This window comes from Falco punctatus (genome assembly GCF_963210335.1).
Source record: "Falco punctatus genome assembly, chromosome: 7".
NCBI classification, from domain to species: domain Eukaryota; kingdom Metazoa; phylum Chordata; class Aves; order Falconiformes; family Falconidae; genus Falco; species Falco punctatus.
In genome coordinates this window covers 28,444,511-28,457,306 of record NC_137587.1, presented here as the reverse complement: position 1 = coordinate 28,457,306, position 12,796 = coordinate 28,444,511, and the positions used below count along the sequence as shown (strand labels likewise).

Below are 12,796 nucleotides of genomic sequence, written 5' to 3'. Positions count from 1 at the left end.
CCTGTCTGTAGCTTAGTATATGTCCCTAGAGCTGGAGAGAAACTCCCACCAACATGAGAGAAAGGTTACACTTGTGCTATAGGGCCACAGGTGGAAATATGAGGCTGCTGAACAGGGTGGCTTCTACTCTCAGGTTGAAATCGGGGTGGGGGATATTTATGGTCACAGCAAGGGGATGTGAAACTCCTTAGGCTAGAATGCGTTTCCAACAAAGACAGACAGGCTGGCTGTTACCGCTGTCCCTGTACACCCCAGCCGATGCCTGGGAACCCAGGCTTGGTGGGATGGATGACTGTCCTGGGCTGCTCACGATATCCTGAGTTGCTGGTATATTCAGAGAGTTGCCCTGAGGCTAGTGAGTGGTCACATGCTCTGGCTGAACCTGGGCTCAGTCTTTGTGACCAGCTTTACCCCTGCCCTGTGCAACAAGGATCAGACCAGCCCCAGGTGGGCCTGGAGTCTGCTGGCCACCTCTTGGCAGGGAAATGGCTTCCCTTGCACTGGAATTAGAGGGGGAAACTGCAGGGTCTTAACATCCATTGGGTTTGGAGTTATTTTTAACACAGATTAATTTTTCTTAACAATAAAACCTCTTAATTATTTTAGCAATACATAGATGATCACAGCTTTATTAAATACTCAGCCATTGCCACAAAGCTCTTCTCCTGAAATCACTATCCCTCCTTCAAGCATAAATACCTAAAACTCCTGAAAATGCCTTTTCATCACCCTGTAGAACACCTTAATTAACCCAAAGGGCTAGGATGTTAGTCCTCACTGACCAACCAGTAAATTCTGGCTTTGCAGTATTATTTCCTCCATTTCGTTTTGTAGGGACTCAGGAATCACAACTGTCCAATATTTTTCTCTAGAACTGCATTTTAACAATATTTCAGAAGGACTACTCCTTTTATGATGTGTTGATAGCAATACTACCAACAATTGACAGCAACTGCTGAAAGTAACTAGAAAACGTATCAGAAATCAAACCCATCTTGCTGTGCCTGAAGAACTGAAGAAGTGGCTCTTCTAAAGCAAATTCAAAATTGCTGTGTTCAGAGGCATTTGCACAGCCACTGTGGTTAAAGAAGCAATCTTCAATGGAATTAAAGCTTCTGTACCATCAAAAAGTGACTGTTCTTCATCAAATAGTATAAATACAGACAGGGCTTTGAGCAAATTCTTAAGTTTTTTTGACACCTCCTTTAACAAAAGAAAAGAAATTAATAATTTGTCATTTGCTGTATAAAATTTGCTCTGAGATTCAAATTCATTTCCTACTGTTCTTTTCTAGAAATGTATTTCTGTGAGAAAAATTCCAAGGATCCTAGTGTTACAGAGTAAGAACAGGACAAGTATTTGCTTATTTTAGACCTAAACATACAGATATTAAATACCTCAGTTAGTCATATGTTTAACTATCTGTCTATGCTACATGAGTAAAATAGCAGCCTATTTTGTTTTCAGATCTGTTACAGGCTTGTCTTGGTCAGGAGGATGTAATTTTAAAATTGTGTTGGCAGCAAAAGGCTATGAAATGAACTCTCCAGGAGTTCCACAACACTTACAGCTCTGTCCTCCTTACGAGATCAGAGGAGGGTTTAGCTTCTTGCCTGATGAAAATTTTTCTTCCCTGAAGAACTGAAGATGTCCATGAACTCTAGCACCATTATCCAGTCCACTTCTTGTCCTGTAATAGGCCTAACCGTATCTGTGCACTAAGAATGGCTTGTGGATAAAAAAGCACTCTGTCCTCTGCTTAACAGAATCCACAAGTAAAACTGCAATAGAAAGTGCCAGTGCTTTGCTGGCAATGATTTTTTCTTGTGCGTCTTCCTTGTGATTTAAGCATATAAAAGGATTGTGAAGGGAGACATTATTTTTGGAAGCTCGATTGTTAGTCTGGGGAAAGAGTGTATCTAAGACATTTTCATGCTCAAAACAGTGAAGATCATAAAATGAACCTGTAAAGTTTGGACCTGGTCTCTTCAGGCAACTAACTAAACCTATGATGATGTCAGTGGTGTACTTAAAAGATAGCTGTGGCTGAATGAAGGGGGCTAAGAAGTAAGACCACTTCAATAGTGTGTATGGCTGGAAGGGACTACTAGAAAACAGAAATGGAAACTTCTTTCTTTTTTTTTTTTTTTATGAAGCTTTTTATTCAATTGTTAAATAGAAAGAGGTAATAACTTAACTGTGCAGACAAAAGGAGAAGCATGCCAGATGTATAGAATTCATACATCTACATGGCTTGGGGAATAAACTTTCTCAGGAAGATGAAAACTTCGATTCTTAATAGAATTAAATTTCATACTGATCCAAGCCAGAACAGCAGCAAAGTAGGAAACACGTAATTTCAATATTCACAGAATAGGTTCTTCTTCATTAAGTCAGTTGTAGACGTTAGGTTTTCTTTGGGTCTTCACTGTAAGTGAAATGAAAGAATATTTAGCTTTCAGAGCTCTGATCAAACTGTAGTATTTATAAAGTATGTAAATGATAAATCACATTTTATCTGACAACTAGGATTGTTTTATGGCTGTTGACACATCAAAGTGGCATGGGCAGTTTTCTTATTCTTCTTCCCTTCCATAGCTACAATGGACAGAAATAGATACTACATAGACCCAATGCAAAATTGCTGGTTTGGTTTGAGTATACAGTTAAGTTACTGCATTTCAGTGGATTTATGCAAACTCTGTGTGCTTGTTCTTATCCCATGGCAAATACAAGGTCATATGATATGGCTGAGCTTTCTCACACACTATTGCACTTCTGTACAGTTGCTGTAGGCTCCAGATATGCACACATGCATGTCTTTATTCCAGCTGATACATGCTAACTTGGAAGCCTGTTGTTAACTTTACTGTATAGCTATGGCCTTGGGTCTTCATTAAATAGGACTGAAGAAAATGTGGTTTCGGTGAATACATTCCAGAGATCCTGACCATGGAAATACTGCCTCTCTTCTTGCCAGGGCCGGGTGAGCTAGTTCACTATAGATATGTCTTACTCTCTGAACTGTGTGATTGAAAACTGCATCTTTTTCAGAGGAGCAATATATTTAAATACTGCATTATGATTCATTCTCTTTCTACTGTACTAGTAACACTAGCAGTAACACTAAATTGATGTTACCCTTAATGGCACATGCTTTGGAGTGGCACATATCTGCGAGGCAAGGTGAACAGTGAATCACCTGACTAACACCATTTGTTCTGACCATGGCCCCATCTGCCTGAATGAATGAATGGTGTTGGTGTAGGACTGTTCCATTATATCAAAAGCAAGGTAGGTAGTGATGGCTCTTGTAGAGAGTAGTTCCTCAATGTTTTTCCTCTGTGAGGAGGAAGGTTGATTTGACACAGATTGTTTTTCTTTGCCATTCTCTTTGTTCTCAGACCTACCAGAAGTAAAGGTGGCTCGGAAACCAGAAGCTGTACCAGCACCATCTGTGACAAATTCTACAAGCATAAGATTACTAGAAGCAACTACATCATTGGGTATCTTTGATCCACAGGTCTTGTCCATTAGAACTGCAGAAGACTTGCTCGATCCATCATAAACTTTAACATAATCACCCTGACAGCCTCTGGTTGTCTGCAGCTCAAAGGCTTGAAAGTGCAGAGAAATCTGGAAGGGAAGAGAAAACCAGCCTTTAATATATGTATGTGACTTCTTTCACGGAGTGTCCTTTAAAACAGACAGAATCTAAGCTGTAGCCAAGCCCAAACTGGAACTGCTTAGCCAGCCTTGCCTCTCATCCTCTGAAGTTGCAGAGTTTGGATCTAATGGGTGTATGACTGAATGCTTCCGTGCTCAGATTGCTTTGCCTTGATTTTGTAAACCTGAAGCCCAAAGTATGGAAGTTTTTCAAAATCGCAGGTCTGCAGTTGGTTTTGCCCATACCTGGCTTAAGGTGTGAAGAAATAGAGACTAGGCTGAAATGTCTCTCATATTATCAGGCAAGTAGAATGCAGACAAAGCACAAAATGCTTAGCATAGAAAGATGTAAGTCCAGCCATATTCCAAGACCACTATTGACCTGTGATTACCTTTCTGGATCGGGTTCGGATGAGCCAGACACAGTTGGTATTGTTTGAGTAATTTCTTGGGTGGTTGGCAGAGCTCAGTGACCCAGATGCTTCATCAAGAATAGTGCTGCAGCGACCTGAGAAAGAAACAATGTTTGCAGGCTTGCAGAAGCTTCCACTCATTTACAATTACAATTACAATCTCTTCAGAATGGACTGTTCTCAATTTTCTGATCTGTCAGCATTCATTTCAGAGTACTGGTATGATTAAAATGAAGAATATTGTCCTAATTTTCATGTAATGCATAAGTATCTGCATCAAAATGTAAAGCGGTGCTTGGAAAAAATGTTAGCTTTTATTGATTAGCTCCAGTTTAGCAAGGGATCTCTTTCTGCACCTCTACAAAGACTGACAGGTTTCAGCTCACTGCAATTGGTGACGTTGTTTTCTACTGAGATGGGGAAGTCAAGTGATGTCAGAAGAGTCAAGCGCACATATGATGCCTCTGCATCAAATCTAAGCTTAGGAGGAGGATTTGGGCTTTCCTCTGTGCAAGGGATAATACTTTATTAGTCATGTTTTTTTTCCCTTTGACTGATTTCTCTGATTTTATGGACGAATTTATTCTAGCAGACGTTAAAATTAAAGAGTTAAAATACATACATATTTAGAATGACAGCTTAAATATGAAAACTGGACAAGGCATCATGACATGGTTCCTGTTCAGAGGAGCCTACAACTGTTTTGGTTTGGCTCAGGTCTTAAATACAAACTGCAAGGAGGAACAGAGATGTCTGGCTCTTTGTGGGGTTTATAGTTGTCTCCTGAGCTGTAAGAAACCAAATTATTTCAGTGAAGTATATAACATGGTATGCAGTTAGGCCAGTTGCACAGCAGCCACTTACGCCAATAGTGAATGTGTTAGATTTAATTTGGAAGCACAAAACATTTTCTCACTAATCACAATGTGCCTCCAAGTTCACCTTTGCATTCCCTCCCAGGTTAACCCTAATGGGTACCATGAATTTAGGAGAAGAGTCTCACAGTCTTTGATGAGAAACTGCTGTCTGCAGTGTGCCCAAGCATCTCTGTGAAGGATCTGGGTGGAAGATGAAAGGATGGCTTTGAGATACTTACTGCAATTGTAAAGTTTGTTGATTTTGGCCACGTCCAAGTTACTCAGTCCCTGCCTCTGTCCAATAGGTACTGATCCATCAGGAATTGGTACAATAGTTGCTTTCCCAGTGGTATTAGTGAATGTGTAGCTGCAAAAAACATGGAAAAATATGTTCTTTAAGTACAATTACTTCTTTCAGGAATTAATGGCATGCTTTGGAGAGAAAACAAGAATTGTACACGTGTCATTGTGATTAACAGTGCTGTTCAAATAGGTTTAATTAGGATGTCCAGCAGTAAGCTGAGTCAATCTCAAGATGCCCTCCTTTGTTCCCAAGCTCAGCTGTACATGGTTCCTTGTATAACAGAGCTGTAGAATTGTTTGGATTGGAAAAGACCTTTAAGATCATGCAGACCAACTGTTAACCTAGCATTGCCAAGTCCACCACTAAACAGTGTCCCTAAGTGCCACATCTATGCATTTTTTAAACACTTCCAGGGATGGTGATTCCACCACCTCCCTGGGCAGCCTGTTCCAATGCTTGACCACCCTTTCAGTGAAGACATTTTTCCTAATATCCAATCTAAACCTCCCCTGGTGCAACGTGAGGCCATTTTCTCTTAGGGAATGGCTTGTCTGAACTCACCGTTTTTCTCAGAAGGGGGAATGGGGAAACTCGTAGTCAAGAGAGAATTATTATAGAAACTAAATCTAATTTAAGATTTGCATTCCAACAAAAGCGATGCCATGCTGCTACTTACGGGCCATAGTGCATTACTGAGGAATAGTCATATGGAAGACCCAGGTTATTGGAGTTTTCAAATTTCTTGAAGTCTGGTCTGTCAGCTGTAATATATGATATTGTACTTAGAGTATGCTTTCTATCTATTCCCTTCAGGGAAGAAGGAAGAGTTGGGAACAGTTGGATGTATCTACACCACTTTCTACATTGAGGAGTTCAAAGGTACTTACCTGGACTGATGTACTCCCACATGATCTTTACATATTTATCCCTGTCACTTCGAGAATGTTCATGCAAAAAGCCCAGAGCATGGTCCAGTTCATGTTGAATTATTCCTTTCCACATGCAGCCTCCTTTCATCACAGAGACAGTCTGTCCACCTCCTACTTTCCCATAGTTGGACCAGCAGCTGAGAGAGGCATTGAACACCAACAGAAGACTTATGGGATTTTTATCATCAGGCAGGCAAAGGGACAGTACAGAGAACCTTGCTTCACACACATCTTGTGGGAGTGGAAGGATTCCTTCCTGTCCACTGTGATAGTCAGAGCCTACAGAAGAGCAAAACTGGCCACAGCATAGGAAACAACAAACATGATCATCATCACTAAAGCTTCCTGGAAGACCTTCATTAGCAGGGAGGCTCCTTCATCCTGATTTTCTGTACTCAGTGACTTTAACTCCCTAGAAATAACAAATTTTTTTTCCAAAATACTGAACAATGTGTCAGAGATGGACTAAGATCAACAACAATTTCAAGCTAATGGATATTAAACAATTCCCCTGTAGGCTCTGATTCTGAAACTGACAGCCAACTGTGATTCAGAGAACTGTTTATTTCATAAGATGAAATTAGTTTTGCTTGTGCAAAAAAGACCTACAGTAATCTGTTATATGTTGTGCTCAAGTGTGCATTATATCACACAGAAATCATGAGCTTAGAAATTCTTTCCACCTTAATGGTGTTGTCCCATGATCTCCATCACTTCTTTGGTGAGTTCCTGGTGTAACTGCTCAGCCCTTGCACTAGCAAGGTATCCAAGGAAGATGCCTTGGTGGCACTGTGATAAAACATAAAGTTTCTTCTCTAAATCTATTCCTTTTTCTTCTGTAAGGTCACACAGAATGAGTGTCATGATGAATTGAAAAAAATGTAGAAATAACTCGTTAATTTATCAATCAACTCACCCATCCGCAGATTTAATGCTGAGGTAGTCACGTTCTGTCTTGCGCTTCACAAAACTAATACAAGTCAGTGTTTCAAATTCTGCCATGGCATCATGAATCCCCTTTATGTGGCTCTCCTCTGGAGAAGAAAGGGTTAATTTAGGGGGTCACACAAGGGCAATGACAGGTGCCATTAAAAACTCACAAGTCCTCAGAAACAGCGTAAATGAGGGACAGCCTAGGCTCTTTCTTGCTTTTTGCTCAGTAATGTATTTCATTTAAGATAATAATAGTCTGGAACCAGATTCTCTATATCCAGATATCTGTCCAAATGGATTCAAGGGGGAGCCTTTTTTTCTCAACTACTTGTTTTAAATTATAGTGGTGATTGTTGATGTGTCTTCTGGTTGGACACTGGGAGACAGCTATGGGAAACTATTTTGCTAATGAAAAATAGGTGAGGGAAACCACACTGCAACGTGTGGCATGAACCTTATACAGGCAGGTATTCAGGCAAGTACCATTACAGGAGATGATCATTCTTGCCTCCAAGAGACCAAGTCCAAAACATTATGGATACAAACTTCTCAAGGAAATTTGATCTCTTTTCCTTTTTCCTGTTCAGCTCTTTCTAATTTACAATTCATCTATGCTAAGCAAATCCTTAAAAATTATTTAATCGACTGTTTGTGTGGCCACTAGAAGGAGGTTTCTACCTGAAGCTTACTGGATTAAAAAAAAGATAACAATTAAAAAATAAAGAATTATCAAATTTTACACCCACCGTAAGTAGGATCCAAGACATAGGGAACACGAACAATCCCATCTCTGGACTGGGGCCAATTGCAATGGCGACAGCTGATGGCACTGCGACTCCTTCGTGGAACTATGTCACCTTCTTGCAAGTACTGAGAGCTGCCTGTGGTGAGAGAAAAGGGATGGAAATATCTGAGCCATAGATTGCTGTATGCTTGCTAAGCACACTTGGAAAAGCGTTACTATCAACTTATCATCCTTTTCTGGTTTTCCCTAAGCATCTGCTCCTGGCTAACATGAGAAATGGATCACTGGGCTATAATTCAGGGGTCCTCAAACTTTTTAACCAGGGGGCCAGCGCTGGATGAAGTGGCAGGCAGCCATCTGCGGCTGCTTGGTTCCCCCTCCAACCCCCGGCACGGGGCAGGGAGGGGGGGGGGGAGGAGCAGGGCGGGGTGGTCTGTAAATACCGGGGGTCGGATTGAGGACCCCTGGGCTAGATGGACATTATCTACTTGCCTACCTTTTCTGCTGTATTCTTAGCTAAGAGAAGAGGTGGCAAGCTCCAGCTCTGTTGGGTGGGGTTGAGGCAAGAGGGAATGACCGAAAGAGTTGGAATAGTGAGAGGGATGCTGCACTTTGGTACTATTTCATTATCCATCATGTGACACTGAATGAATGGCATCAAATATCCACCCAGAAAAGGTGCTAGGCAAAGGCAGGAGGTGCCAATAAGGAAACTCAAGAAGGCAAGCAAACCAAAAAGAAGAGTATTGTCTAGAGAAAACTACTGCAATGTTTGGAGCCCAGTAGTAAAACTTCTTGAATGACTGCTAAAAGGGAAGATGTGAGGAAGACAAGCTGATAGAATGGGGGATGTTTGGAAAAATCAAGGAAGAGAAAATCTGGAGCAGGGAGTGTGGAACTGACCATAACTTATCTAGGAGTCTGTACTACAAAGCCATGTGATAACTGAACACAAGTGATGCTCGCATTCAAGAAAAAGGCCATTAAACAATAAATCATTCAAATACCCAAGTTCTCTTTTTATGTCCAAAAAATGACAAAGATGCCAAGAGTTAAAGCTGTCTGAATAGTTCAGTTGCCTGCACACCTGGTATTACCTTCAGTATTGACACTACAGATTTCAGGTGCCATGGGGATTCAGCAGGCCACACAGCAGTCCCAGTGGCCTGTCTCTGGGTGTCCCTAACATGATGGTGTGTAAAATGAGGGAAATACTTGCACAGATTGTGGTAAGACATTGTACCTCCCACATCACCCCTATAAAGCAACAAAGGGAAACCCATGATAAGCACGGCTTTGGTAGCATTACCTTTGTTAACTTTCAGAATTCTGTTAAAAATAACTTCGTCCTCAGAGGCAGTCTCTGTAGGCAATGGAGATTCTGCACAGAAATACAAGAGTATCATTTTCTCATTCCCAGGGAAACTGCAAATCCTGATTTTTAACCTGATGTGTTTCCAGGGGCTCACTTAGATTGATCAGTCCCTGACTACAATGATGCATGGAAAACCTGCGGAGCCTATTTAGGGACTGGTATGGTGTTCAGTCATGTAGATATTTGCTCAGTGACACAATCTTGTGAACCTCCCTGCTGTGGTTATTTTGTCATTAATCCAGTACCAAGAACCATTCCCTTTCAATCTTCCCCTCTCTCCCTTTTTTAAATTTGTTTTTCCCAAGCCATTGCATTTTAAGGCCTGGACCTTTGGCTCATATAAGTCTGTATTGTCCTGCTCAAGCGGCCAGCTGGCTGCGTGACTCCCTCCATGCGCTCAGACAGCAGTTTTCCTTCGGCATGCACAGTTCACACTCAAACCCCCAACAGCAGACACCAGGAGCAAAAAAGGATGGAGGGCAGTCCTACTGCTTGCTGCTGGCCATGAAAAATCCTTGAAACCAATGAAACCAGAACTGCATTCCTATTCCATGGGTTGGACTGATGTCCCCATCTAAGCCCGGCGTCAGGGACTCCTAGGCCTTACAAGTGGCACCAGCCAGCTCTGAGCATTGTGCAGTAAGTCCTGACATCAATAAAAAGCATGAGCACGTGGCCTTGGTGTTTCTGTAACCTTTGGAAGAGGCTTAAATCAGGTCATTATCTAAGAAGAGCTAATTTTAGCAAAAGTAACAGCTGAGGTTTTTAGCAAGACCAAGCAATAGGCCAAAACTCAGACTCTGCTTTGAAATGAAATATTACGGTAAGTGCATTTAATATTTCTTCCTTAAGATTAATTTGTGTTAAGAATGTGTTATTTTCTGGAGTAACTGGGTAGCCAATAATCAGTACTTCTATCAAATATTTACATTTAGATGGAATAATACATACCGAATATATCCTCTTGCGTAGTAACCTGCGAGAATGATGCACTAGTATTATCTCACACTTTATACTGTAACATGAATATCAAATAATATAACATCCAAAGGATCAAAATGCTACCATTGAAAGTATCCTTTACCAGTGCAGTCTTGAGCTTTTATATACTGTGCCATGTGTGAAGAAGTACCATGGTGTGGTAGATATTCTTTTCTGATAACTTGGCAGATACGGAAATCATCAAGGGAATTAGTGCAGAAGAGTTGGGAAATACAATTTGAAGTGTAGAGTAAGTTTCAGACCTTCCAGCTTTATTTATGTCCCTGCTAGTAAGAGTGCAAGGCTGTTGAAATTGCTGATTAAGTCCTCCCATTATCACCTCCCAACACAGTGGTGAAAGGCTGTGGTAAGTAGTGCTTCTAGGGAACTGTGGGGCTGGTACCCAGCTGTGGGGGTCATGTCTGTAGCAAAACAGATTGCCACACTTATCTTGCCTTTTATATATAAAAAGCAAGTTTATGTTTTCTCTATGACCCCGGAGAAGGCAAAAGCTTCCTGGGATGTGGGCTATATCTGGACATTATGGAGCAATAAATGGAATAGGGATGGAAACTGCTCACTCTGTTACACTGTTGATCTGAGAAGACTTTCCAGCACAGATGGACATACAGGTGGAGTACATGAGTCTTGACCGCAATTTCCACAATGCTGAACCCCAAAGTGATCAAAAGAGCAGATAAAGCCGTCCTTACCTCAGTAGGTTCTGTTGCTGCAAAAAGCAAGGAAGAAAAAGACAAGCAAAAGGGGTGAATTAGATTTTAAACTCAACTTCACAGTGTTCAATAGCACGGGCATCCTCAACCACAGAAAATCCTTTGGCAGGTCCCTTTGCTCGGCGGGGAACAGAGTGCACTAACCAATGCATAGGCACAGAAACTAAATTGATGTTTTGACAAACAGCTATGAAAAATCCTACTAGATCACGCCGAGGGACAGAATCCTGGTCATTTACCATCTAAGAATAAGCAAAGGATTTATCAGCTTCAGTGTGGAAAATGACAAAGGAAACTAGGGACAAAAATATGCTGTGTCCCTAGATTTCACTGCAACAGGTGCAGGCTAACCAGCTCAACAATCCTCTGGTTTCACAGTATCAAAGAGTAAAATTATAGCATGGGATGAAGGCTATAATTTAGCATGGTGCAAATAATCTCAGCTTCAGTATGTACCTGACAGCAGCTTGGAACTATTCTGAGTCCTAAGGTGTCTTTCTAGTGTGATGTCTTTTGGTTTCTGCCGAAAGTCAGTTTCTAGATACAAACACGGAAATGAAAATATTATCTGATATATAAAATTCTACGCAGACATTTCATTATAATATCATAGAAGTTTAGAAATTGCAAGGACCTCCAGAGGTCACCCAGTTTGTATGCTTTCCCTAAGGCAGAAGCAGTTTTATCTGTGTTTTTCCTGACCACAGTTTGTTTGACCTGTTCTTAAGTATGATGGATATGCCACAAGCCTGTCTGGCAATCTCTTCCAGTTTGCCAATAATTGCACTCTTCTTTGTCAAAATATAAAGCCACTTTTTTTTTTTTTTTCCTATCCAACGCTGACACAGGGAATACTTATGGAAATAGTTCTTGTTTCTAAACCTAACATTGTTCCTTATTTTTTTGACCATGTTTCTTCAACAGAAGATGTGCCAAGCTCTGTCACACCTTGCAGCACCTTTTCCTTTCCACAACGTTTATTGCCTAAATGTACTGAGGGGACTTCCTGCTATTCAGAAGCTATCTAGAACCTGCAACAGAATTGCTTTTATTGAACCAAAAGGGCTTCAGTCTGTCTTTCCAAAATGTTACTTCAGTTACATGGCAATTGAAGTCCACTGTAATGATAGCAGTTTATTACAGAAAAGTTCAGTCAGTTCCCACCAGCTGCATCAGAGAGATCCATGGCATCTAAAAATATTCTGCAGGGAAACACGTTTTTGAGATGGGTTGACTGGATTCAGAATTCATGTACCCAGAAAGCACTAGATTAATTGACTAGTTAAAGTTGGTGGAAATCAGGCTCCAGATTCCTAGGCACATAAAGTCTGCAAACCCTTTTTAAAACCCAAATCAGATATCACAGAAGGCATCTGCCACGTCCTTCAGAAAATGAACATCTGATGTGATACAGCTTTCAAAATGATACAATTCACATTTTCCCTGCACTGTAAATACTCAAAGATGTCTGCAAAGGCACAAAAAGCAGTAATGATGGTAAATTAAAGCTCACTGTATGTATTTATCCCAGTAATCCTGTAACTTTGATTCTCAGCTAACTAACTACTTTGAAATTGAGCAAGCACAGCTCCAAATATACTGAGTGGTAATTTTACAACATCCCTTTGCTTCCATGTCATAAATGACAGCTCAAAAGAAGAATTGGTTACTTTTCATTAGCCACTTACTTGCTGTGACTATGTTGAGCAAGTTTTTCCATGGCCTCTTCCTCTCCCAACACATCACAGCTGTGTTGTAAGCTAAGCTTGTACTATTTGTTTTCTACCCCAGCACAAAGCAAATCTTTCTCTGACACCTGAAATCTCTTTTTCTTACTCCTGCGCTGAGGTAGGCACAGA

At 40.9% G+C, this 12,796-nt stretch overlaps 1 protein-coding gene across 3 annotated transcripts in view; it reads right to left on the bottom strand.

The window, feature by feature from the left end:
- Positions 1 to 756: 756 nt before the first annotated feature.
- Positions 757 to 12,796, bottom strand: part of LOC308067623 (astacin-like metalloendopeptidase) — a 44,386-nt gene continuing 32,346 nt past the window's right edge. For 2 of the 3 annotated variants that reach the window (XM_080396793.1, XM_080396792.1), the window contains 10 exons: positions 10,917 to 10,933; positions 10,174 to 10,198; positions 9,157 to 9,228; positions 7,849 to 7,983; positions 7,086 to 7,203; positions 6,128 to 6,306; positions 5,917 to 6,001; positions 5,176 to 5,303; positions 4,059 to 4,174; positions 757 to 3,636 (listed from right to left, as the gene is read on the bottom strand). In XM_080396793.1, coding sequence (XP_080252919.1) covers positions 3,199 to 3,636; positions 4,059 to 4,174; positions 5,176 to 5,303; positions 5,917 to 6,001; positions 6,128 to 6,306; positions 7,086 to 7,203; positions 7,849 to 7,983; positions 9,157 to 9,228; positions 10,174 to 10,198; positions 10,917 to 10,933 — 1,313 coding nt within the window. In that variant the 3' untranslated portion in view covers positions 757 to 3,198. The remainder of the gene's footprint in view (positions 3,637 to 4,058; positions 4,175 to 5,175; positions 5,304 to 5,916; positions 6,002 to 6,127; positions 6,307 to 7,085; positions 7,204 to 7,848; positions 7,984 to 9,156; positions 9,229 to 10,173; positions 10,199 to 10,916; positions 10,934 to 12,796) is intronic. The other variant, XM_080396794.1, reaches the window with a different exon arrangement.